A 23,549-nucleotide genomic window follows, 5' to 3' on the forward strand; every position below is an offset into this window, starting at 1 on the left:
TGAAGCACAGCTCATTTTCTGCAGGTGCACGTTTTGGTTGATCGCGAGACCATTTTATTTTTCTTTCTTTTTTTTTCTGTGCTGGAAGCAGCGAGACTGGGATTCTTAAGCTGCCACTCATTAGTATCGACATGTTGCATTGCCTTGTGGCAATTAATGGCCATTGTTTCCGCGGATTTGCGACGAAATCGGGATCTGGAACTGGCACACGGCACCCAATGTTTTCGAATTAACCAGACTGGTGCTGGCCGCTGCTTCAAATTATCCACTCAAACTTGCATTTAAGGGGGGACGTGCCTTTGAGAATGAACTTTCTTGTTTCTGGTCGGATGATGATTAAAATCGGCACAGACACTAAGAATGGCCTCACCGTGCATCCACAAAAATCTCGAGGCGATAGCACAAATACTTAATGAGAGACAAATTATTTTTCAATTGAACCTCGTGGAGGGGCCACAGCCAAATGTATGTTGAAGGGGGCTGCGTTCTCAAAATAACTTATTTGCAACACTAAAACTTGTAGTTTACGTTTTCTCCAGCGACACTGCAATGAGCACACTTGCACTACAAACAAGAAACTCTATAAAAAATTCTTTAAGGAGTACAATGAAAAACTAAGATCGCAGCCCCCTGAAGCACAGTTCAAGGAGCATTACAAAATAAACGGAATCAAAATCCGTACAGTGGTTGCCCAGATATCTGCTCCACGAGCTGAGTATAATGCCAAAAAAACAGTATTGAGAAAACTGCGTTTGAAGTTTCAACTTCTTTTTACGTCTCTAAAACACCTAAAGATTGTGATCTTAGGTTTGTCTTGTGATATTTGACTTTTCAGGTATCTGGTCTCTGACCAGTGTGCCTTGGTTGCCCTTTTTTTTCCCCCCATAATTTCCTTTTCATGTTTTACAAAGAACAAGTATGGATTTCAAACCAAGTTCTTTGTATGAAGGAGTGGTGTGATAGGCATGACAGAAAAGATTGTAATTGAATGAGACCATATACTGAATTGATTACACATATTTCTTGTGCCGAAGTTGTAATTAGCGTAATTACGTTCCTGATTATAAGTATTCAATGAACATTTCTTTATTTAGAGAGAGGTTTATTGCATCAGAAAAATGGATCACACCATGACAGCCTATGCCTTCTTTCCAAATAACAAAGTTATGGGCAGAAAACTGGTGGCACAGGAATTTTTAGCAGTATATTTAATGACGTAAAACGGGCATATAAAAATTCTTGCCCCTGATTCATACGTGCTCTTTTGCCGCTCTAGCTGTGAAACGCATCATCATACAGCCGGTCGCGGAAACTCTAATCTACAGCAATTTATTAACCTCGGCACATTCATAGACGTTCGTGGCGATATCAAGCACGGCTCCAAGCACGTCTGAATCGCATCACAAAAGCTTATTGACAGCACTCCATATGACCGTGGGGTGCGCGGCCGCGCGGACAGTGCAGCCGGCGCGTAATGCACTTGCCGGCGGCGTTCGATGACGATGTGCGAAATGTGTAACTACGAAGACAAAAAATCGGCACGCACTGCACTTGGCATCGCATTTTCGAAGGACGACGCGCGAAACTGCTAGCCGCTGTTCCGAGCAATCCATGGCAGTGAAAGGGGGGGGGGGGGCTGACGAGCTTGACTGTGTTGTCCGCTGCCGATGCGTAAAATGCCCGTACGTGATTCAGAGGAGCTAGCGAGTGATGTGGCACATTACTTGCAAAGAAGCACATCGCCAAGAGTGCGCTTGCGCGTCGCTCCTGCTCGCAGTCTCGCTGTCAGCGGAGTTAGGCCTAAAGCCGACTCCGATGACGCGCCGCACTCGTAGACCGCCGCGCGCCCGCTCGTAGTAATCTGATCGTGCATCCGGTGCGGCCACTCGTAGCAATCAGATCGTGCCGCCGCTTTCAGCTTCATTGCTTGCAAAGAAGCACGTCGCCACGAATGCGCTAGCGCGTCGTTCCTGCCCGCAGTCTCGCTGTCGGCGGAGTTAGGGCTAAAGACGACTCCGATGACGCGCGGCGCTCGTAGACTGCGCTCCCGCTCGTAGTAACCTGATCGCGCATCCGCTTAGTGCTCGTAACTAAAGCGTAGTTATATCTTAAGTGATTATCAAGCCGTGAACACGTCACGAAGTGGCGATTTTCGAGAACCATGTCCTCGCGACGCACAAGCAGCAGACGACGATCTCCCAGAGCGAGCATCGGGCCAATGGCGAGGCGAGCTGAGGCAACATGGCGGCCACAGCCAATCAAGGGCCTCAGAACGACCTTCAAACATTTGCTTTTTGCTCGCTTGTTAAAGGGAGGAGCCAGCTGAGGCGGGAAAGTTAAACACGGAGAAATGCTCTTTTTGATGAGCCCAAGAAGTCGGCTCCCGGCCCAAGCATCGCGAAGCTATAATTTTTTGAAAATCGCCGTTTTCTTGCCATTTCCAGAAAAAGTTTTGCTATCTAGGTGGGTGAAACGAATTTTCCGAAGCACTTCTGCGCGGTTTTCAGTGTAGATATTTTGGAAACAGATAGAAAAAGGGTTCCAGAAACTGAAAACTTGAGTTTCAAAAAATCAATTTTTTTTTCCTTTTTTCGCGATCCCAAAGCCGCGTCCCCCCTTAAAAAATACAAGACTGTGGAAATCCTTTGAAGTCGCACATAGGCTAGATTTTTATATAACTGAGTTTGAATTAACGAGGTTTTACTGTAGAAGGCATGTGCGCATTGTTGGTCCTGTGGCTGATTACGATAATTGTGGTTGAGCTTTTTCTAATGATTAGGAAGCTTTCAATGACATACTCGTTATGCAATTCACATGGTGTGATGCCATGTTGTTATTTTACTCTCCTATATCGCTCTATTACTCATGTTAATGCAACTCCTTCCCCGAAATGGAGACTGCATAGAGTCAGTCCCGTTGCAAACTGACCCTATGCAGGGCGCTTTTTTTTTCTCCCTCATATATTATGCAATAGGGTTTACAGGCACCAGGGGTAGCGGCAGACGACACCGACACCAAAGACAACTGTGTTGTGGTCTCATATCAGCTTTCACTGCTGCCAGATTCAAAACAGTGATATGCCGGCACATCATCACTTTACACCATTCGACATGACGTTGATTACCTGACTGTGTCGTTAAGGGTAGACACCGATTTTTCGAAGTATTTTTTTTCATAATCATTGAGGTCTAAGGAAGCTGTTCCTAAAATAATATAGCCCTGTAATGCGTATTTGTCAAGTTATTGGGTCGCAAAGTCAGTTTGATGACCATTTTCGCTTCCGAAACCACCTCAAAAACGGTCGTATTCAACGCCGCAGCACGCGAGAACCGCACCAAGTAGCGCGGCCATTTTTGTCTCATTTTAAAGACTCATTTTTCTATTATCTGTTCCTAGCAGAAGAACGTTTTTCGTCTAGCAACAACGCAGCTATCGCGCATAAAGAAAACTGAATACTCGCACATCATTGGTGCGTTTTTGTCACGTGGGGCAGTTCCCGGTTTCCTATTGGATGCGAAGGGATTCGTCTGCTAAACAGCGGCGTGCAAGCCGCCATTTTGCGTAGAGGCCTAACAACGGCTGTGCATTCGGTGCAATGGCAGGTGGTCATCGGAAGTTCCGGAGTGCTCATGCGTTCGGAAAAAGGCGAAAACGGCGTCCGAGAGCCCGCACCTTATCACCAGCGAGACCTTCTGCCGCCGAGAACTCTGAAGAAGCAGGCTGTGCCAGCGCTATCCCCGCCGCGGCACCCGCGATCGCGGATGCGATAGCCGCGCCCCAAGATCGCACGAGAGCTGGGCGCGTCGACACTCCCCTGGTTTCCGACGCTGAAAAAGTGGCCATCGAGTGTCGTGCGAGCGATGTTCTGCAAGATCTTTCATCGAAGTCTGCCACAAAACGCAAGCGGTCTTTTTTTTTTGAGACTCGGATGGAGCCGCAACGCCTGGTACGCCGTTCACCATCGTTAGCTTAGAGTTGGTCAACGAACTTCTTCAGTGTATGAAGTGCGGTGTGTGTGGCGGGCCTGGCAGAATCTCCAAGGAAGACCGCGAATATGGCATAGCCGCGAAACTTGTTCTCACATGTGACGAGTGCGGTAAACTGAGGACCGTATGGAGCTCGCCGAGAGCAGGGGGGGACGCAGCGCACGGCCCCTTCGAAATTAACCTGCTCGCGGTTCGCGCGGCAATGAGCACAGGAAACGGGCAAACTGCGCTCAACGATATTTTTTCCGCCCTAAATATTTCACGGAGAGGCCTGCACACCAAGACATACCAGGATTATGTAAAATTGAAAATGAACCCTGCCGCGCAGAAGGCTGCCGCGCGCGTTATTGACGACTGCGCGAGCACCGTGAAAATGGTGTATTCCGAACTCAACTATGGAAATCCTGGAAATATCGCCGTTTCCTTTGATGGGACTTGGCTGACCAGGGGCCACTCATCCCATATTTGTGTAGGGACCGTGATTGAACTATTCACGGGTTATGTGCTCGACTTCGTCGTCCTATCGAACTTTTGTTTGGGCTGCCAGCTAGGGCCGAAGGAGGACAACCCAAGGTATGCCGAGTGGCTAGCTGGTCACACTTGCCAAAAGAATACCTCCAGTAAGCCAGGACAAATGGAGGTGGAAGCAGCACAAATTTTATTTGGCCGCTCATTGGAGAGACATGGGCTCCTCTACACAACCATGTTGTGTGATGGAGACAGCCGAGCCTTCAACAGTCTGCAGGAGGCACAGGTATATGGCTTCGTGCTAATAGAAAAAAGAGGACTGTGTCAACCATGTGCATAAGCGCATGGGCACAGCACTTCGAAACCTCCTGCAAAAACAAAGAGCCGAAGGAAAGCCAAGCCTTGGCGGCAAGGGCAAACTGACAGGCGAGCTGGTCACAAAGCTCACGTCATATTATGGATGGGCTTTACAAAGCAACCAAGGAAGCATTGAGGCCATGAATAATGCTGTCTGGGCAACCTTTTATCACGTAGCATCTACTGATGCAAGCCCTCAGCACTCTCACTGCCCAGCTGGTGAAGAGTCATGGTGCAAGTACAACAAGGCTGTTGCCAAGCAGGAGACTCCTCCGAATCATCGCTACAACCTGCCGGAGTATGTGGTTGATGCCTTGCGGCCTATTTACACGCGCCTCTCTGACAAGAAATTGCTGGAGCGTTGTCAGCGAGGCAAAACACAGAACCCAAACGAGAGCCTGCACTCCGTCATCTGGTCGCTCATGTCCAAAAACAAACACGCGTCGCTTTTCACCGTTGAAGCTGCTATGGCCGAAGGTGTCGCAAGGTTCAACGCTGGCAAAGGGAGAGCAGATGCGGCCATATTGAAGGAGCTGCACCTGCAGCAGAGTGTTGTGGCCGCTGAAAGATGCTCAGAAAAGGACAGTCGCCGACTAGTGGCATCGGAGAAGAAGCATGAGCATGCTGAAAACTTCAAGCATGCCATGAAAAGAAAGCCACCAAGGAGAATGATGATGACTACATTTCTGGTGGCTTCTAACATGCTTAATACACCGATTCACACCTTTTCTTGTTAAATATAAGTGCTCAGCATGTTCCTAAACTTCTTTTCTCGTTTTCTCAAAACAACATTTTTCATCACACACTAAGCCATTGCCCACAGTATTTTTTGATGTAGCAGTTGGATTTTGATAATTCTTGCAGAATTTGAAAGCTTATACATTGATTAGTGCAAGAAAACCAAAAATATGTAATATTTTTATTTACAATAGTGATTTAATTAGCAAAAAACTTAAGCAACAGTTTCAGATTTCTAATGAGCTTACTTGTTAAGGCCATAACTCTGGTACCAATGAAGCTAAAAACAAAATTATGGTTTCGTTGCTCTCCCTGGCCTTCATGGAATGCTGTCATATCAAATTTGTAGCAATATTTTATGAGGAAGATGTCAAAAGGCTGGGCAGAATGCAAGTTCATGTAACAGTCAATATTTAGAAATCTAAAAGTGATAGCAAAAAACTAATTGCATATTTGTTTTCAGCTGTGAAAATACATATTGCATTAAAATTTCAGCTGGAAATACTGCAAATTAAAACAAAAATTTTCAGACCAGTGTCTCCCCTTAAGTGCAATCGTGTGCATGTGTTCCAAGAGATTTGGCCTGATGTTCTGATTATGCTCATACGTGCTTGTATATTTTGATCTCCTGCAAAATAAAAAAGATCACTTGGTGGTTGCTGTTCATTTTTCTGCTGTCCTTTTTTTCTGTGTTCTTGCACTGTGCTGCACGCTGTCACGATCCAGCACAAGCTTGCCTGAGCTCCTACTCTTGTACGGTCATTTCAGAGGTACCTATGATGACCCTCTACCATGCCAGTTGCTATCGTCAGTCGGCATCACCCAGTTTCTGTTGCCTAAATGAACACTAGAAAGAAAGAATGACTTGATTTAGATTGACATGCTGCACTTGAGTAATGCCATGCGTTTCACTATCATACATTCATTATTAGCGAAGCAAATCCAAGGTGAAGTTTCATTTTTAAATTTCGCTCTGCACACTTTGCACGTAACGTCAGAAATTTCTAACCAAATTTTTTCTATTCTCGCAACATTGGCCTGATGAGGCTTTCTGAAACTTCATATGCTATTTTGATGGCACCAACAGATGGCTATCATTTTCAGTCATTAAAAGCTACGTAAGACTATGTTTGGTGTGAGAATCTCGAGGTGGCGTGTCCATCTACACTTTTCTATGCATTTTCTCGCTTACCAAGCGTTGTGTCGCAGTAAGAGTGGTGTTTTCGGGATTGCGAAATACGCGAAATACGTTAATACGCAAAATATCGTTTTCCTCTTTAGTGTCTCTTTAAGCATGAAGGCCCCAAGTTTTGCCCTTTTTGTTGAAGTGGCTGTCTCGTGTTGCAGGTCACGGTCACGCGAACGGCGTCACCGGAGTCGCTCAGGATCGCGGGACCCCTCTGCGCGCCATCGTTCCAGAGGCTCTCCAAGAGACCGAAAGCGCGACCGTAGTCGCGAGAAGCGACGAGACAGTCGACATCGGCGGTCGCCTCGCGAGCGCAGGTACATAGTCTTTGCCTGCTGGTGTTCACAATGGTTGAACACGGGCGTGTGAACATTTACATTTTGGAGAATATTTTTCTTATACTGTTTGCTATTTGATTCAATTCGCACTGGTATTTTGCTATTTGAACTTCTAAATAATAGCTATGGTAATGGAAAATCAGCATCCAGCAAATTTAGTCGTGTGTTTTGGGGCTCCAGCATGCGTAACTGTGGGCAAGGTCATCACACTAGCAGACATGCAAAAGCGAAGAAGCTGAAAAGTGCTTCATTGCAAGCAGCATGTGGACACCCGCTGACACCTTCGAACGGTGTACTAGTATTTCACGCATCGGCAGCAGCAGACTTGCCAACCAAGCTTGTCGCTCTACTTGTTGCACAGCAACTGCTTGGAGCACCAGTGGAAGCTTCTAGCAGTGTACGCTAGTCGGGGCCCCAAAATGCAAGACCTTAGCACGCTGTGCGCCAATTTATCCCAATTGATCCCTCTGATGGGTGCAGCTCTAAATTATATATGAGGTACACTGAAGAGAAGCAATTAGTTTGTCTTGTATGAGTAAATTGCCCTTCCCATGCATGAAGTCGCTCTGACATACCATTGTTGGGTTTTCATTGCCACTTTTTAGTAAGGCTCCTTTGACGTTGATTTTCTGTTCTGTTCATAAACCTGCGATTGCAGAAGTAACTGCTCATATTTACTTGTAAAATGTCATTTTATTATTATATATGTATTCAATGTTCTACGTGAACTACTACTACTACTACGTGCTTGTGTGCGAACTGTCGTTTCAGGTGGGAGGACCTCATCGGGCGTGAATGCCTTTAGTCCTCTCCTTCCGAAGTGTAACTTTTTTGCACTTGGATAAGAAATCAATTCACTTCAAGTGTAGACTTCCAAAAACAATAATTTGTCCGTGTACGTTGATTTGCTGTTTCACTTTTATATTCTTCTGAAATAAAGCCTGCCCACATGTTCATTGTGCAGAGGTTCGCGTGAGAGGAGACAAGAGCGGGCTGATAGCGAGGAAAACCACAGACTGGAAAAGTGAAGCACCCCATCACTGTGAGTGCTGTTGAATTTTTATTTATTTATTTATTTACAATACTGCTACTCTCCTTAGAGAGCGTGGCAGTTGGGCAATACAGTAATTTTTCACACACAAAAAAAAGGATGTAGGCGTAAAACATGCGAGCATAATAACAGGACATGAGGATCATATAACCTTTGAACAGTACAGAAGTTAAACGTTACAATGTATGCAATAATCACAAGATACAAAGCAAGTTATAGCCATTATACAGAGCTGAAACCATGCCGAAAAGTGATAGAAATAAAATACATGATTGAAGAAAGGAACTTATGTTAGCATTGGTGTCGTGAGGGAAAATATAAAGGGAACAGTTGTGACAGGAATAGCAAGCACTGAAAGCATACTTCAAAAATAGCTATACTACTGTGAAAGGAACATTGAAAAATGTGTTGCTTTAACTAACGAACAGCAGATCTGGGCCGGTGCGCCTGCATGCGTATAAACTGTTATGCGCGCCCAGTTTTTTCTATCTGTGCAATAAATTCTGATAGCGATTGGGAGTTTGTGATAGTGGCATCAAGTTGGTTCCATTCCGCTATCGCGCGCGGAAAGAATGAGTACTTAAATGTGTCGTTCCTACATGCGTATTCTGACAACGTGCGCGCATGTTTATTGCGAGTTTGCCGAGCCTGTGAAAATGAAAGGTATTTGGATGAATCTATCTTGTAGTTATTTTTTATTAGCTGGAAAAGGAATTTTAAGCGAGCGTGTTTCGCTCTTGTGGACAGCGTTTGTAAACCTGACTGAGTTAAAAGATGTGTTGGGGAATCTGTGCGTCTATATTTGTTGTAAATAAATCTTACAGCTTTCCTTTTGTATTTCTTCTAGTTTGGTTATATTAGTCAGCGAATACGGAAACCAGACAGTGTTTGCATATTCTAAAACTGGTCTTACGAATGATGTGTAAGCTAGCAGCTTCGTTGGCGTTGTTGAGAGCGCTAGAGTTCGTTTTAAGAAGAATAGTTTGCATAGCGCCTTCGAAGTTATATTAGCGATGTGTTTGTCCCATTTGAGATCAGAAGTCAGTGTAACTCCTAGATATTTATGTTCCTCAACTTTATTAAGAAGTGTGTTATTAATGGTGTATGGGAAGTTGGATGGTTTTGTTTTTCTGCTTACGGTCATTATCCCTGATTTCTGTGTGTTTATTTTCATCTGCCATTTAGAGCACCAATTAGCCACGACAGCTAGAGAATCATTAAGCATAATGTGATCGTTGTAATGATTAATTTCTCTATAGATCACACAGTCGTCCGCAAATAGCTTGATGTTGCAAGTGATGTTAGCAGTGATATCATTAATATAGAGCAAGAAAAGCAATGGCCCAAGTACCGAGCCTTGGGGAACGCCGGATGTTACTGCTACTGTGTTAGAAGACATCTGTTCATAGACTACAAATTGTGACCTGTTAAATAAGAAAGCTTTTATCCAAGCGGAAAGTTCTCCTATTCCGAAAACATTTTCTACTTTAGTTATTAGTTTGCTGTGGCATACACAGTCAAAAGCCTTAGATAGGTCAAGTAGAATTAAGTCTGTTTGACCACGGTTATTAACTGTAATGGCAAGGTCGTGAACTAGTTCAGTAAGTTGAGTTACCGTCGATAAACCACTTCGAAAACCATGTTGGTTAGGGGAGAAAAAATTTATGTGCTCTAGAAATACTGTCATGTGTTTTAAGTTTATGTGTTCTAGTAGTTTACATGATGTGCTGGTCAATGAAATAGGTCTGAAATTTGAAAATTGTGCTTCGTCTCCTCCTTTATGGATCGGTATCACCTTTGCGATCTTCCAATCGTTAGGTAGTTGTGAAGTCTTGAGTGATTTTCGGAAAATGAGACCAAGATATTTGCTAGACCATTCTGCATATCTTTGCAGGAAACTGTTCGGTATATCGTCTGGTTCACTACTTTTTTTGGTGTCGAGCTTAAGTAGCAGGTTGAAAATCCCAGCATCAGCGATGTCTAATTGGTCGACTTTCGTACGATGTTGCTCTTCTATTGGTGGAATAACGTTATCATCAACGGTAAACACCGATCGAAAAAAATCGTTATATGCGTTGGCCTTAACAGTTTTTTCTTCTGGAAGGAGATGTAATGCTGCTGTTTTAGTGGCGCGAAAGTGATTCCAGAACCTGCCGGGATTATTTAGAAGGAACGTAGGTAGTGTCTCGTCAAAATAGCGTTGTTTAGCAAGTTTAGCTTTGTGCTTAAATTCCGCGATGGCATCCGGTAGCTTTCGAATTCTGGATTCTCCCCCGCCTTTTGTTTTTATTGCTCTACGTAACCTTTTCAAACGTCGCTTCGCCTGAATAACTTCGCGCGTGATCCATGGATTATTTTTTGGCGGGCGTTTGACTTTTGTAGGTATGTGGTGAGCGATACAAAAACGTACGACAGATTTGAAGTGAAGCCAAAGGGAATCGACATCTACTGATGTATTCAATAACCCCATTTCTGAGAAATACAGAAATTCATGAGCGAGATGAGTTAGTATGCTATCGTCATCAGCGTTTTCGAAGTTTGTTACAACGGATACAGAAGAATGAGTGGTCATGGTGCCACCAAGAGGAACTACGCACACTGGTACGTCGTGGTCAGATATTCTGCGGGTTACATCAATTCTTATGCGGTTTATGTCGAAATGGTCGCTGAAAAAGATTAGATCAAGTATGTTCTCAGTTACTCCCTGCGAGCGAGTAGGCTGCGAAACGACCTGATGAAGACTGAAGGTTAGCATGAGGTCAAATAACACATCCGAAGCTGATGACGTATAGCACATACTATCCCAGTTAATGTCTGGAAGATTAAAATCACCCATGAGTACAACACGTGAACCGTAAGCATGACGTTGCATGTAATCATGAATTGCACTGATAGAATCGTCACCCGAGTTTGGGCTTCGATAGACACAACCTAACAATATGCTGGTACCGTCACAAAGTAGTTTACAAAAAACCGCTTCAGCATTTTGTACCTCTGGAAGGGCCACGAAAGAGAGGCCTTTTCTTATCAATATTGCCACCCCACCACCACGTGTGGGGCGATCTTTTCGGATCACGGAATAGTTGGGTGGTGTAAATTCATGATCTAAAACATCAGGCGTGAGCCACGTTTCTGTGACGGCTGCTAAGTGTGCGTTTGACGAGTTATGTGCTTCGAAATTTCCGAAGCCCTTCACTAGGGCGTCTCTCATAATCATATGGTGGTTTTGGGCCGTTAAACCCCACATATCAATCAAACAACCAGTTATATGTATTGCATTGTGTTGGTGTTGCTGCGAGTTGTGGTAGTGGGGACCGTAAAAGAGAGTGGAGCTTAAATTGTGGGATAAGCGTGCTTGATTTACACGCTCATTTGCGTCGGACCGTCGGTTTATCTCGAAAAATCGGTTAGGATTAAATTCTCTCCAGGAATGTTCCGTGGCACGCGCACTAAAACCCATTCTTTTGCAGCCTGAGAGGCCCAGCACTCTTATTAAGTAAGGGTGTTTGGTGAAGTCACCTCGCTACATCAAAGTGTTTGCCATATTTACATGATTGTAAGTCTGCCCGCACGAATAAACTTAAAAAAAAATGTACACATGTGTGCATTCAGCTATTGAAATTTATTACGTTGTTGTTGGGACTGACCACACTCAAACTTCATAATAATGAAGTTGCATTTTACATAAAGATAAGTTCATTGTATAACTTACAGTTCGCTCACAGGCTCGGCAAACTCGCAATAAACATGCGCGCACGTTGTCAGAATACGCATGTAGGAACGACACGTTTAAGTACTCATTCTTTCCGCGCGCGATAGCGGAATGGAACCAACTTGATGCCACTATCAAACTCCCAATCGCTATCAGAATTTATTGCACAGATAGAAAAAACTGGGCGCGCATAACAGTTTATACGCATGCAGGCGCACCGGCCCATTCTTCCCATATTCTTCCCTACATATGTTGCAAAAGTATTCTTTAGACTTCGTTATATAGATATTTAAGTATATCTGGGTTCGTTATGTCAAGGTTTGAGTGTCCTTGTCCTCACTGTTCATTGTCAAGCCACTTGGAGTGCATTCTTGGTGTTCCAGTTTTGGAGGTGACAACACCGACTTTTTGCGTGGCCATTCCAATTGTCATTGGTGAAGACTTATTGCGTAGTTTAGGCATATATGCTGCAAGTGTCAAAAGGCATTTGGACTTGGCTCGCGAAAGCCTCAGCTCCTGGCGTGACGCACAAAAATCTGGCCACGCCGTTGTCACAACTGTTGCAGCACCCATTCAGAGACCTTTAAGGGGGGACACGGGTCTTAAGGGGGGAGGCTACCCTGGAGACCGAACTTTTTTATTTTTAAGATATCTGGATGAAACTTTCAGGGGTTGTTCACTACAATAAAACTAGGACAATTGCTAAGTTTCACGAAGCTGTGTTTCTTAGTTCCAGAGTTATTGAGGTTTAACTGGGTGCTTCACATGGGTGCCTGAGGAAGAGTCGTGAGAAATCCCAGGACATAGTAGAAAGCTGAAATTCATTGTGGTCATTCCTTGATAGCTATCCCAGGGCGCTACAAAGCCGTTTTTTTTTTAATTTCCCCCCCCCCCCCCCAAAAAAAATTTTCACGCAACTTTGAATTTGATGTAACCAGTAATGACCAGATTCATCAAAAATTAATTGTTTATTATAAATTAACAGCACCAATTTTCAAAAAAAGGAGCTTGTTACGCCCTTGCAAGGTCATTCAGGAACAGAATAAAAAAAACGGCACACAAATCTGATGAACGGTTTTCGAGTTCTTGCTTTCCTCAGCACCACAACTAGCAAAAAATCCGTTCTGAGAAAACAGGCCGAGAAAGTTCAAAACACGTGTTTTCTTCAAAAAGCTCCAGCACAGTAGCTAGAAGTGTCCTGGCGCACTCTTTTCTTCTTTTGCCTGGCCTCCATCTTCTCTTGGTGTCTTTTAGAATTCTTTTTTAGGCGTAAAGCGTCTTTTTCACGAGCTCGCTGGATGGCCAGATGACCTGGTTGAAGTCCAATGGAGTCCGATATCACTTGGGTTGCTTTGCAGCAGCCGGCATTGTAGCGCAGCACTGCTTCATGCAGTGCTGTTTCTACTGCGATCAAGGATGAGTGTTGTTCCTTCGGCATCAGAGACCACAGAATGGAGTGGAATGATTCTGATGCATTTTGCGTCTTCGCCCCCAGGCAGCGCTTAAGAAGCGACTTTTGTGACAGTCTTTCGTAGATGGGCAGCATAGCTGCAGCGACATAGTTCGGTAGGCTGTGTTTATGTTTTGGCTGTGGCTCACGCTTTGCCTCTGCAGCTCTATGGCGGCACCACGATTGAGCCCCCTCTGGGCAAAGTTCATGGTGAGGGTCCTGGTCAGTCGATGTGACGTGGTGATATGTTGCCATCACTGCACGCTGCATGGCTGTTAGGTCAGTTGAATTGTTTCTCAGGGCCCAACCATAATATCCTGTCAGCTTTTCAATGAGGGCTTTAGTCAGCTTCCCCTTCCCACTCAGTGGCTTATCACTTTTCTGCACAATGTTTCGAAGAGCACTTCCAATCCTTTTCTGAACATGGTTCAGACATTCTTCTTTTGCAATTGGCACTAGCCCGTACACATTCTCTTCTGTGAGGGCAGCGAAGGTACGGCTGTCTCCGTCGGACACAAGAGTGGTGTACCGCAGGCCATGCTTGGATACAGACCGCCCAAAGAGAGTCAAGCCTGCCTCCACTTCCATGCTTCCCGATTTTGCGTCTGTGTTTTTCTGGCAAATGTGGTGCTTCTGCCAGCTTTCGTATACTGCATCTCCAGGTTTGGGCCCTGTTTGGCATCCAAGGCAGTGGTTTGAAAGAACTACAGCATCCAAGATGAGACCTGTAAAGAAGTCAATTACCGATCCCACTCCGATGTGTGATGTGTGACCCCGCTTATGCCATGTGCCATCGTACACTACGGTGATGTCCTTGCAGAAGCTGGGGTCCATTTCTTTATATGTTTTGATCACTGCTGTGGCAGAATCAGCATAAAACTTCTCCAAAGCGGTGGCCTCTGGCTTCCTGAACGTCTCTTTCAAGTGCTTTTGAAACGTCTTGTGGTGAAGACCTCTGTAAGAGACGTTCATGGCAGCCCAAAAGTCATTAAGAGCTGTTTGCCCCTTGCCTATTTGCTTTATAGCCATTATGGCGCGGACATTTACATCGAAGGCCTGCGTGTCCTTTTTGCGGGGTGATGTCCATAATTTATCGACGGTGCCACAAGAGGCGCACACGACTTCAAGTTTTGTTGCAAGTCCAAGCTTGGTGCTCTCTCGGGCAGTCATAGCACCTTTCAAACATTCTTTGCACACTGTGCGACTGAGCACGACGTTAAAGATGTTCATTTGAACGAGCGAAAAATGTTCGCCCTCACTTGTCACTGCAGGTGCAAGAGCCGGCTGCATCAGTTGAAATTTCTTCTGCGTCGCCGGCGTAGACTCGAGTTCAGCGCGAACGGCGTCACGACGTTTCGCATTCGCATCGATTTCTTCCTTCGTTAGGAAACGCGTCCGCAGATGAAGCGACGGTCCACTCACGCTCGATGGCGGCACCGATTCAGACGAAGTGCTGGGTCCGGCGATATCAGAAGCACTCGGTGTCACGCTCGATGGCACCGATTCAGACGAAGTGCTGGGTCCGGCGATATCAGAAGCACTCGGTGTCACACTGGATGGCATCGATTCGGAGCACGTGTCGAGCCCGGCGATCTCGGAAACACTCGGTGCATTTGCGGCTCCAGCCACACTCGATGTGTCGGATTCTCGACTGGCGACAGCCGACAACACAGTTCCGTCGCTGCAAGCGTCTACGCAGTCGGCACCCGCAGCAGAATAGCGGAATTTCGATGATCGTACAAGCCGCATAGCGCGCCTCCGCGCACCGGACTTCCGCACTGACTTCGGCTTCGTTGCCGGCATCGCCCGCAACAACAAAGACGAAAGGCACAGAACTAGTGCAAAAAGAAAAAAAAAACGAGAGAAAATGATCGAAAAGATAGCACAAGGCGAAGAGCGGCTCGTAAGCAGACGTCTGTCGAGGCGGACGGAGCAGAGAGCAACAACGAAGCGAGCGCGCTGGACGCGCCATCGAGAGGAGCGACCGCCCCCGCTGCTGCACAGCAGCCAATGGCGGGCACGCTTTCTCCCACGAGATATGAATGCGCTGCTCTAGCCAATCAGCGCTCCGCATCGCATCGCGGGAAAACGCCAATAGCGTCTCAACTGTGCTGCCGACGCCATTTTGCAAGGCGGCGAACGAGAGAGAAAGAATTCACAGTCAAAACAACACCAAGATGGCGCGGGACGACCGCATGGTCCGGAAATGGCGCGCGCGCGAAGTTTGGTTTGATTTCGGGATTTGCGCCTGTTTTGGACGCCGCGGCGGCCTCGAAAATAGTATTTTTTTTGCACTTTGCGGTTGAATTAGGTGCTGATAGTTACAGAATAGGTAGTTTATGAGACATACAACCCAAAAATGTGGTTTTTCAAAAACCGACTTTTTCGCGATTTTTCGGTTTTCAAGGGCCGCGTCCCCCCTTAAGTTGACATTTTTGGAATCTGCAACTATTTTTGCACTTATCTGAGAAGTTTCTAACCTCTCGCGTCATTATTTCTGGCACAAAATCAATTTATAACACCCCTGTGCGATGGGTCTGAGCACAAATAGATGCTTAAGTCGCGCTTTTATCACGCCGTACCGTTGCTGTTACACAGAGCTATCGTGGTCATCTTGGTCTCGTTTGGAAGGGTCGTTCATCTTCGATTTCCCGCCACCAGTGGCTCGCCTTGCTCATTGGTTTTTCAGCAAAAACGTGCCATCGAGAAGCACCAGCGCGCGATTGTATTGGCTGCTTGGGGCACGTGACAAAACCTAGGCACCCGATTGGCCAAGTGGCCTTTCCGGTGTCTGCTTCTTTATCGTGACGCGCGCTGACATGTGCCATTTTGTCTTGGTGCTGTCGACTGCCTGTCGCAGTAAAGAAGTTCCGCGAAACACAAATTTGTGAAGCGAGTGTGGCAATTGTTCGGTTGCTGTGAACTTCAGAAAGAGCCCCGCTATGGCTCAGGACTGCGAGAATAACAAACTTGTGATGTTCAACGGCGGTCACAGAGTTGTCGGTGTAGGCCTAACTCACGTACGAGCCCGTCGATTGTCAACAACATCGCTGAAAGCGGCCGTGTTTTGGAGCCTCAACAGTTACAGGACAGCAAGTAAAAAAGCAGAAGTGAAGCTACGAGAGATAGCAATCTTTGCAATGATGGAGCGGAAGCGCAGTCTTATCCCTAAACGCGCTGATGTTGCGGGTTCCCTTTGTCTGATGAAACGACCTCATTTGCGTGTGAACTGCTTGACGAGTCGTCAGAGTGGAGTTCGCCACGAGTGGACAAACAACAGAAAATTTGTTTACGGTGAATGTGCTCACCGCCCGCGCAATGGAGGCTACTGGTAACAGGTGCAGTGCTTGTAACGACTTGTCCGCAACGAACATATTGCGCTGTAGCCTCCACTTCAAAATGTGGCAATTTATGTAAAAAAGATATTAAGACCTCGCTGCTCTTGCAGCCTTGAAATTGATGAGCGAATGCGCGAGTTCGGTCTGCGACATCAACTTAATCTGGACAAGCCGAAAAACGTCGTTTCATTATACGATGGATCGCGGATGACGCACGCACATTTGTCGCACATAGGGGTCACCGAACTGATAGCGGCCTAGTTGGCAGCTGAGCCCATGCCGATTGCATCAGCTCGCAAGTGTGCCTCTGCGGAAAACATGCAGTGGGCATTGAAAAAACGCCATTTAGGTGATGCAAATAGAAGGACTACATGCCTGGTGCCTACTGAGAAAGCTGAATTTGCAAATCATTGTAAATAAACAGCTTTTCCGTGCTACTGTCTGCCCAAAATGGACTTGTGTTTTTGCATGATTTCTCAGGATTCAAATTTTGCTGCAGTTGGAAACTTGTCTAAAGGATATCTCTGCCTCCAGAGCAGCTAGGACTGTCATTTTTGTTGTTACATGTAGCCGTATCTTTAGTTTGCACAATGGTGGGCGTGAATTTTTTATTGAAACCTTCAAGAATTTTATTTTTGCCAGAAATCGAAGCGTGGGTGTGTCTGCAACACTGAAATGCGAGGTGCGACAAACCTTGCTAAAATTATGAAATCCAAAAAGCACTCCTATCGTTGTGTGCCTTATGTTCATTAGTAAACAGGCATGTGTCAATAATACCTCTGCAATACAAATTTCTTGTGTCATCATACCAGGAAACAATAGGTAATTAGTTTTAGGATATCTCAAAAACTAATTGGTTTAGAGGAAAAGTAAATACATTTTCGAAATCAGCATCAAAAACTTACACTGTGATTTTTTTTATAAACACATGAAAATATGTGGCATTCCTTACCAAGTACAGTGTCCCCCCTTAAACGTCCCGCCATGCAGTTACCAGTTTATTTCTCGCTGAGGATACGGGCCCTCTTCAAGACTGCACAATGAGCACTGAAAGTTTCTTGGGGCCGGAGTGTCCATGACCATAAAGTATCAAGCGCGACAGTAGTATGTGCATACCTGCCAAATCTCCTGATTTTCCTGTAAAACGTACAAATTTCAATCACGCTTACGATTTTACGCATCTTGTCTGAAATTTTACGAAAACTATTTCATTACTAATAAAAAAAATAATTAGTAAAATACCATGGCCTCTGCGATTGGCTGCGGGGCATTGCTGTAGCTAGTCGCGGAGACCACAGAAACTGTGTGCTATATTGCACCACCAAGAGAGAACAGTATGTATTTACCGTATTTACTCGAATAATCCTCGCACTTTTTTTGCTGGAAAACCAATGAAAAGTCGGGAGGTGCGAGAATTACGCGGGGAAAACTTTCTACGAAAACGTACAGAGCGAAAGAGAAAAGTGGCCGCAAATCGGGATTCTCACACCAGCAACTAACAGCAAGCTTTAAGAAGTACTAATTAAAACTTACCTCAACAATAAAATCAGAGGTTCAACACAAGACAAGATTTATTTGAGGCACAAAAAGTGGAAGCAAATAGTAGAGAATTAGAATACCATGCGCAAAGCTTGCGGACGTTGCGGGCATAGCGGTAGTGTTCGGAACAGGAGCCCTCAAAAGGTAAGCGTGGAACATCAGTATTGGGCTGATGGCTATTTAAGAGAATTGTCCGCAGTTTCCTTCTGAAGAAATAAAGTTTACCATCAATCCCAGTTTGAGGCACACGGCAGGCCCAATGCGTCTTGGTGGCTTTCAGCAGCCATCACCAGTAGCGAACACAAAACTCGTAGACTCCGAAGGGCCTACCGGTGGCCCTGTTGCCGTTCTTTAGTGCATGATCTATCACTTGCAACTTGAAAGCAGCCGTGTAGCTTCATTATCACCCCATAATGTGACGAGATCACCGACAGAACATACGAAACACGCCACAATGTGCACTTGCCACTTTGGCTTGGCTTGGATTGAATCTCCGTGCAATAATTGTACGCTTGATGCTTGGGAGATGGCGCATGCTATCATCAGTGGCTGGAACAAGCATACGACATTATTGCGGCAGTTTTCGGGGGTGCGATAATTACTCAAGGAAAAAAAAAAGCAATCATATTATTGTTGGGCAATGTAGCTTCAGTATCGCCTCATAACTTGACAAGGTTACCGACGCAACATACAAAACACGCCGCAACGAGCACTGACCACTTCGGCTTGGCTTGAATTGGATTGAATCTCTGCAATAGTACGCTTGATGCTTAAGAGATGGCGTGCGCTATCATCATCAGTGACGAGATTATTGCAGCAGTTTTCGGGGGTGCGATAATTACTCGAGGAAAAAAAGAAATCATATTTTTGTTGGCCGATGTGGGGGGTGCGAGAATTATGCGAGTGCGAGGATTATGCGAGTAAATACGGTAGTGTTATCATCATCACATACCTGCCAAGTCTCCCGCTTTGTCCGGAAGACTCCCAGATTTTGACCGTTTCTTCCATTTGTACGGTTGCCATGAAAATCTCCCGAAAATCAAAATTCGTGTGCAAGATCTGGCCGCATTGACAAAAATGCAGGTCAGTCTGCTCCAGGCTTTTCGCGAGCTCACCGCATTTTATTATAAACGAATTTGAGAGGCATTCATTTAAATGTACAGTAAGTTTCCCCAGCCAAATTTATGTGTACATTGGGCTAAAATTCGAATATTCCGAACACTTTTCCTAATCGTGGCGTGTGACATGAACCGTAGTACAGAAACCATCGAATGAAGGCCAATTGAGAGCAGCGTGCTTGAAGCTTCGGACAGTGCGTGCAATCAGCGCAAGCACTGTCTTTCACAGTGCGTGTGGTTGTCGTTGCCACAACCGCTCTGGACGAAACCACGGTCGTTCGACACAATCTTGTATGGCGACAACATTATTGACAGAACTCCGAAAGTGTGTGCGTGGCTAATGCTTGACCGGTCATAGCAATGCTGCTTTTCACAAACTCTGTGGACAAAGTCATGTAAGTTGCGATCATAGATGGCATAAAACGACTTAGCTCTGAAGGCACATGGATTGAAAACAAAACTACTGTTTGTCGTAACTGCCGTGCACGAACTCGCGGTCACAGCGATGCGATAGCGGTCTACGAGGTCGAGGGCACTTGGCTGATGCAGTGGTAGATTAAAGGCGGTAAAGACGTACAATAGGTTAGAAGCATTTTTGTGTTCCTGTCCAAAGAATCTAGTAGCGAACAAAGCCAAAGCTTTGACCCGCGCTTTCACGGCAGCTAGCTGCGCTGTCCCATCCGTTCATGTGTGAAAACTATGCGGGTTGTTTTGACGGAAATTCATTGTTTTTATGCAAAATTTCAAGAGCATTTGCGCTCCCCCTCTTGAGACTCAACTTTGTTGAAAACCGTACCCTCGTGTGTTCGGCCATCGAAACTGCAATGCCGATGTTTGCGCTTGCTTTTGAGGCTACCTGCCAGGTTGGCAGGTAGTCAGGGGCCGTAATAGTGGTTATGGACACCGATAGCGGCAATGGACAACTACGGCGCTTGTGACCCTTGTTGTGATCTCATAACAGCTTTTGCTGTTAAACATGATGGAGAAAGGTTGCTGCGTGGGCAAGTTGGTCATTAGTTACTGTAGCGTGACGCAACACACCCCATCTCTGTCCGCTGATCTGCACGTGTGCGTCTCGTTTTGCTGGTTCTCCGTTTTTTTTCCATGTTGATGCTCGTTCTAGAATTATGTCAAAGAGCCAAAGGGAAGGGCTTTTTATGAACTAAAAGCACTCCCAGAACAAATCGCCACCAGTTGTCAAGAGGGCCACTCCTGATTGGAACAGCAGCCCTTTCATCAATGAACAAGGCTCGGCACTACCACAAGATTCATTATGTATTAATTACGATGTCAAATCTGTGATAGGCACAGTAAAAACTAAAGCGTTTCACACAAGTGCTGAGAATGACCATACGTTATATGCAGAGCTAGAACTGGTAGAAACTGGCTCTGTAATGGCTGCATTTTTTGTAGCTCACCATCTCTCATGATTGGCATCACAACTCGTCGTGATTGACCGTGTTAATGTTAATGCACTTACAGTCGAACCCCTCTATAAGAGACACTGATGTAAAAGACATACCGTATTTTCTCGCATATAACCCGCACCAAAAATTGAAAAAAATCGCCTGAAAAGTGGGGGTGCGGGTTATCTGCGAATAATCCGGAAGCAGAGGTCGGCTTCACGGCAATGCATAGCCTGCCGTGCAGTCCGCATCCCCATCGGCATCGTCTGGTGCAAAGCCAATAAAAGCCAACATAGGCCATAGACAGATCCCGTCCGTAGCGTGTTTATTCACTTTTTGCGTGCTTTGTTTGATTTGGTCAACAGCGTCACAACAGCGATTTGACAGCGTCTGTCTCAGAGTCAGGTGTGGCCAGTTTGCACCGTTGGTCAGCTTTGTCTGGTGAGGCACCATGAGTGGGTCTCGGCGACAATCTTTCACCGCGAAAGAAAAACTCGCGATTATAGCTGCTGCGGAAGAAATCGGCAACAGAGCTGCTGCGAGGAGGCACGATGTCGACGAGTCCTGCATTCGCGACTGGCGAAAAAAAAAGGCCTCTCTCGAAAGTGCACACAAGCAGAAGCGAGCATTTCGCGGCCCGAAGACTGGTGCGTACCCCCTTCTTGAGACGCAGCTTGTCAAATTTATTGAGGAGCGGAGGAGTCGCGGCCACGCTGTGTCAACGGAGATGGCGCAGATGGAAGCGCTGAGGTTGGCCCGCGAGATGAACATCTCACGCGAGTTTCGTGCGAGCCGTGGATGGCTCCAGCGATTCATGGCCAGGCACGGATTTTCGATGCGGCGGCGAACGACTATGTGCCAGCGGCTTCCCAACGCCTACGAGGATAAGCTGTTGAGCTATCAACGTTACGTCATCGGGCTGCGGAAGGAGCACAACTACTTGCTCTCCCAGGTGGGAAATGCCGATCAAACGCCCGTGTACTTCGAGATGCCCATGGACACCACTCTGCAGAAAAAGGGCTCGAAATCTGTAAGCGTACTGACGGGCGGAAACACCAAACTACGCTGCACAGTAATGTTGTGCGCTTTGGCGGACGGTACCAAACTGCGCCCGTATGTAATCTTCAAGCGCAAAACGCTACCCAGCACTCCACTGCCACCAGGGATTGTTGTGCGAACCGAAGATAACGCGTGGATGAATGGTGACCTCGTCTGTGACTGGCTTCGCACGATCTGGGAGAAGAGGCCGGGCGCCATGTTGGCACGGCGGTCGGTGCTGGTGTTGGACTCGTTTCGAGGCCACTGCACTGACGCAGTGAAAGCGCGCCTCGCTGACCACCGCACCGACCTCGTGATCATACCCGGTGGCATGACTTCCATGCTACAGCCACTGGACGTGTGCCTCAATAAGCCGTTCAAGGCGCACGTGAAGCGGCTGTATGCCGAGTGGATGGCCGACGGCCTTTACGCCCTCACACCGACGGGGCGCGTGCGGAGGCCAGACATTGCGCTGCTGTGCCAGTGGATCGTGGATGCGTGGGGGGCGATTCCGGCCGACATGGTGCGCAAGAGTTTCAAAAAGTGCGCCATCAGCAATTGCTTGGATGGCACCGAAGATGATTGCGTCTTCGAGAGCGGCGACGAAGCCTCGGATGGCAGCAGCGACAGCGGCGAGTCGGGCGATGATTGAAGGAACGGGAATCGGCGCCGTCAACGTTGCGGCGATCGCTTCGAAATAAAGTTCTTTTGTAAACGAGATTGTGACTGTGACTTCCCAAAACAGTTTTTTTTAAGCTAAGCATGCGGGTTATACGCGAGGATTTTTTTTCTTTTTTCGGGGAGTTCAAAGTTAGGGGAGCGGGTTATATGCGAGGGCGGGTTATATGCGAGAAAATACGGTATATAAGATATAAGAACTGCTGCCCAAAGCATGCCTCTTATAAAGGGATTTAACTGTACTTACTGATTGTGATTACATCTGCTAAAGTGCAGTCGCTCAAAATAGTGTGATTTAGTACTGTGTTGTATCGATGTAATGGCATTGTGCACAAACAGCAAGTATGCATAAGCAAAAAGTTCTGTGTGCGCCCTGTATAGCAAATGTGAATTATTGGAATGCTACATGTACAGTTCTAAAACTCTTGAATGATACTAATAATTTCCATATGGTAGGTACTATTTCAACCTCTGCTTCATAAATCAAAGCTAGCCTGAGTAACGAATGGATGTCAGTGTAATTTCTCTTCATTGATTTCATGCCCCCGTTTCTTTTGCAGGATATATGAAGTGCAATGCTGCAAGGACAGAAGAAGAGCACTCGTTCCAACGCATTGCAGCAGGACTTTCTCGAACGATCTGTAAATACAAGCGGCGTTGCATCTGACTGCCGGTCTCTTTAACCGTGAAAGCTAGTTCACGGAAATACGTCAAATTGAGTTTTTCATTTCCGTTTCATTGCTGACCTTCAAGCACCGTTGCGCTGCTGTGTCTCTCCCTCATCGTTTCTTTTCATCATTTCTGTAAAGTGTATCGCACTCGACACATGTTCAATGAATGCAAATAAACATTTGGGAGAATAGCTGCCTGTGTGCTGTGTATTTGGAAACTGCCTCCGGGGTCAAGTGGTTACAGTGCTCAGCTACACACCTAAAAGTTGTGGAACCAAATCTCGGCTACGATGGCTGCATTTTGATGGAGACGATGTGCCCGAGGCCTGTGTGCTTTAGGTTTGGGTCACGTTAGGGGGCACGAGGGTCTCAAAATAGCACAAAATTGTGAAAAGGGCAGACGTTCAAAACTTGCAATTAGAGGTACTTATAGTCCAAAGTGTGTTGTGGAAAAATTTATAATGTGGCAAAAAAC

At 46.1% G+C, this 23,549-nt stretch overlaps 1 protein-coding gene across 6 annotated transcripts in view; it reads left to right on the forward strand.

The window, feature by feature from the left end:
- Positions 1-23,265, forward strand: part of LOC119180032 (putative RNA-binding protein Luc7-like 1) — a 47,831-nt gene extending 24,566 nt beyond the window's left edge. For all 6 annotated transcript variants that reach the window (XM_037431165.2, XM_075869170.1, XM_075869171.1 and 3 more), the window contains 3 exons: positions 6,897-7,052; positions 8,038-8,115; positions 22,964-23,265. In XM_037431165.2, coding sequence (XP_037287062.1) covers positions 6,897-7,052; positions 8,038-8,101 — 220 coding nt within the window. In that variant the 3' untranslated portion in view covers positions 8,102-8,115; positions 22,964-23,265. The remainder of the gene's footprint in view (positions 1-6,896; positions 7,053-8,037; positions 8,116-22,963) is intronic.
- The last annotated feature ends 284 nt before the right edge of the window (positions 23,266-23,549 follow it).

The sequence above is a fragment of the Rhipicephalus microplus genome, chromosome 7 (genome assembly GCF_043290135.1).
Source record: "Rhipicephalus microplus isolate Deutch F79 chromosome 7, USDA_Rmic, whole genome shotgun sequence".
Taxonomy (NCBI): domain Eukaryota; kingdom Metazoa; phylum Arthropoda; class Arachnida; order Ixodida; family Ixodidae; genus Rhipicephalus; species Rhipicephalus microplus.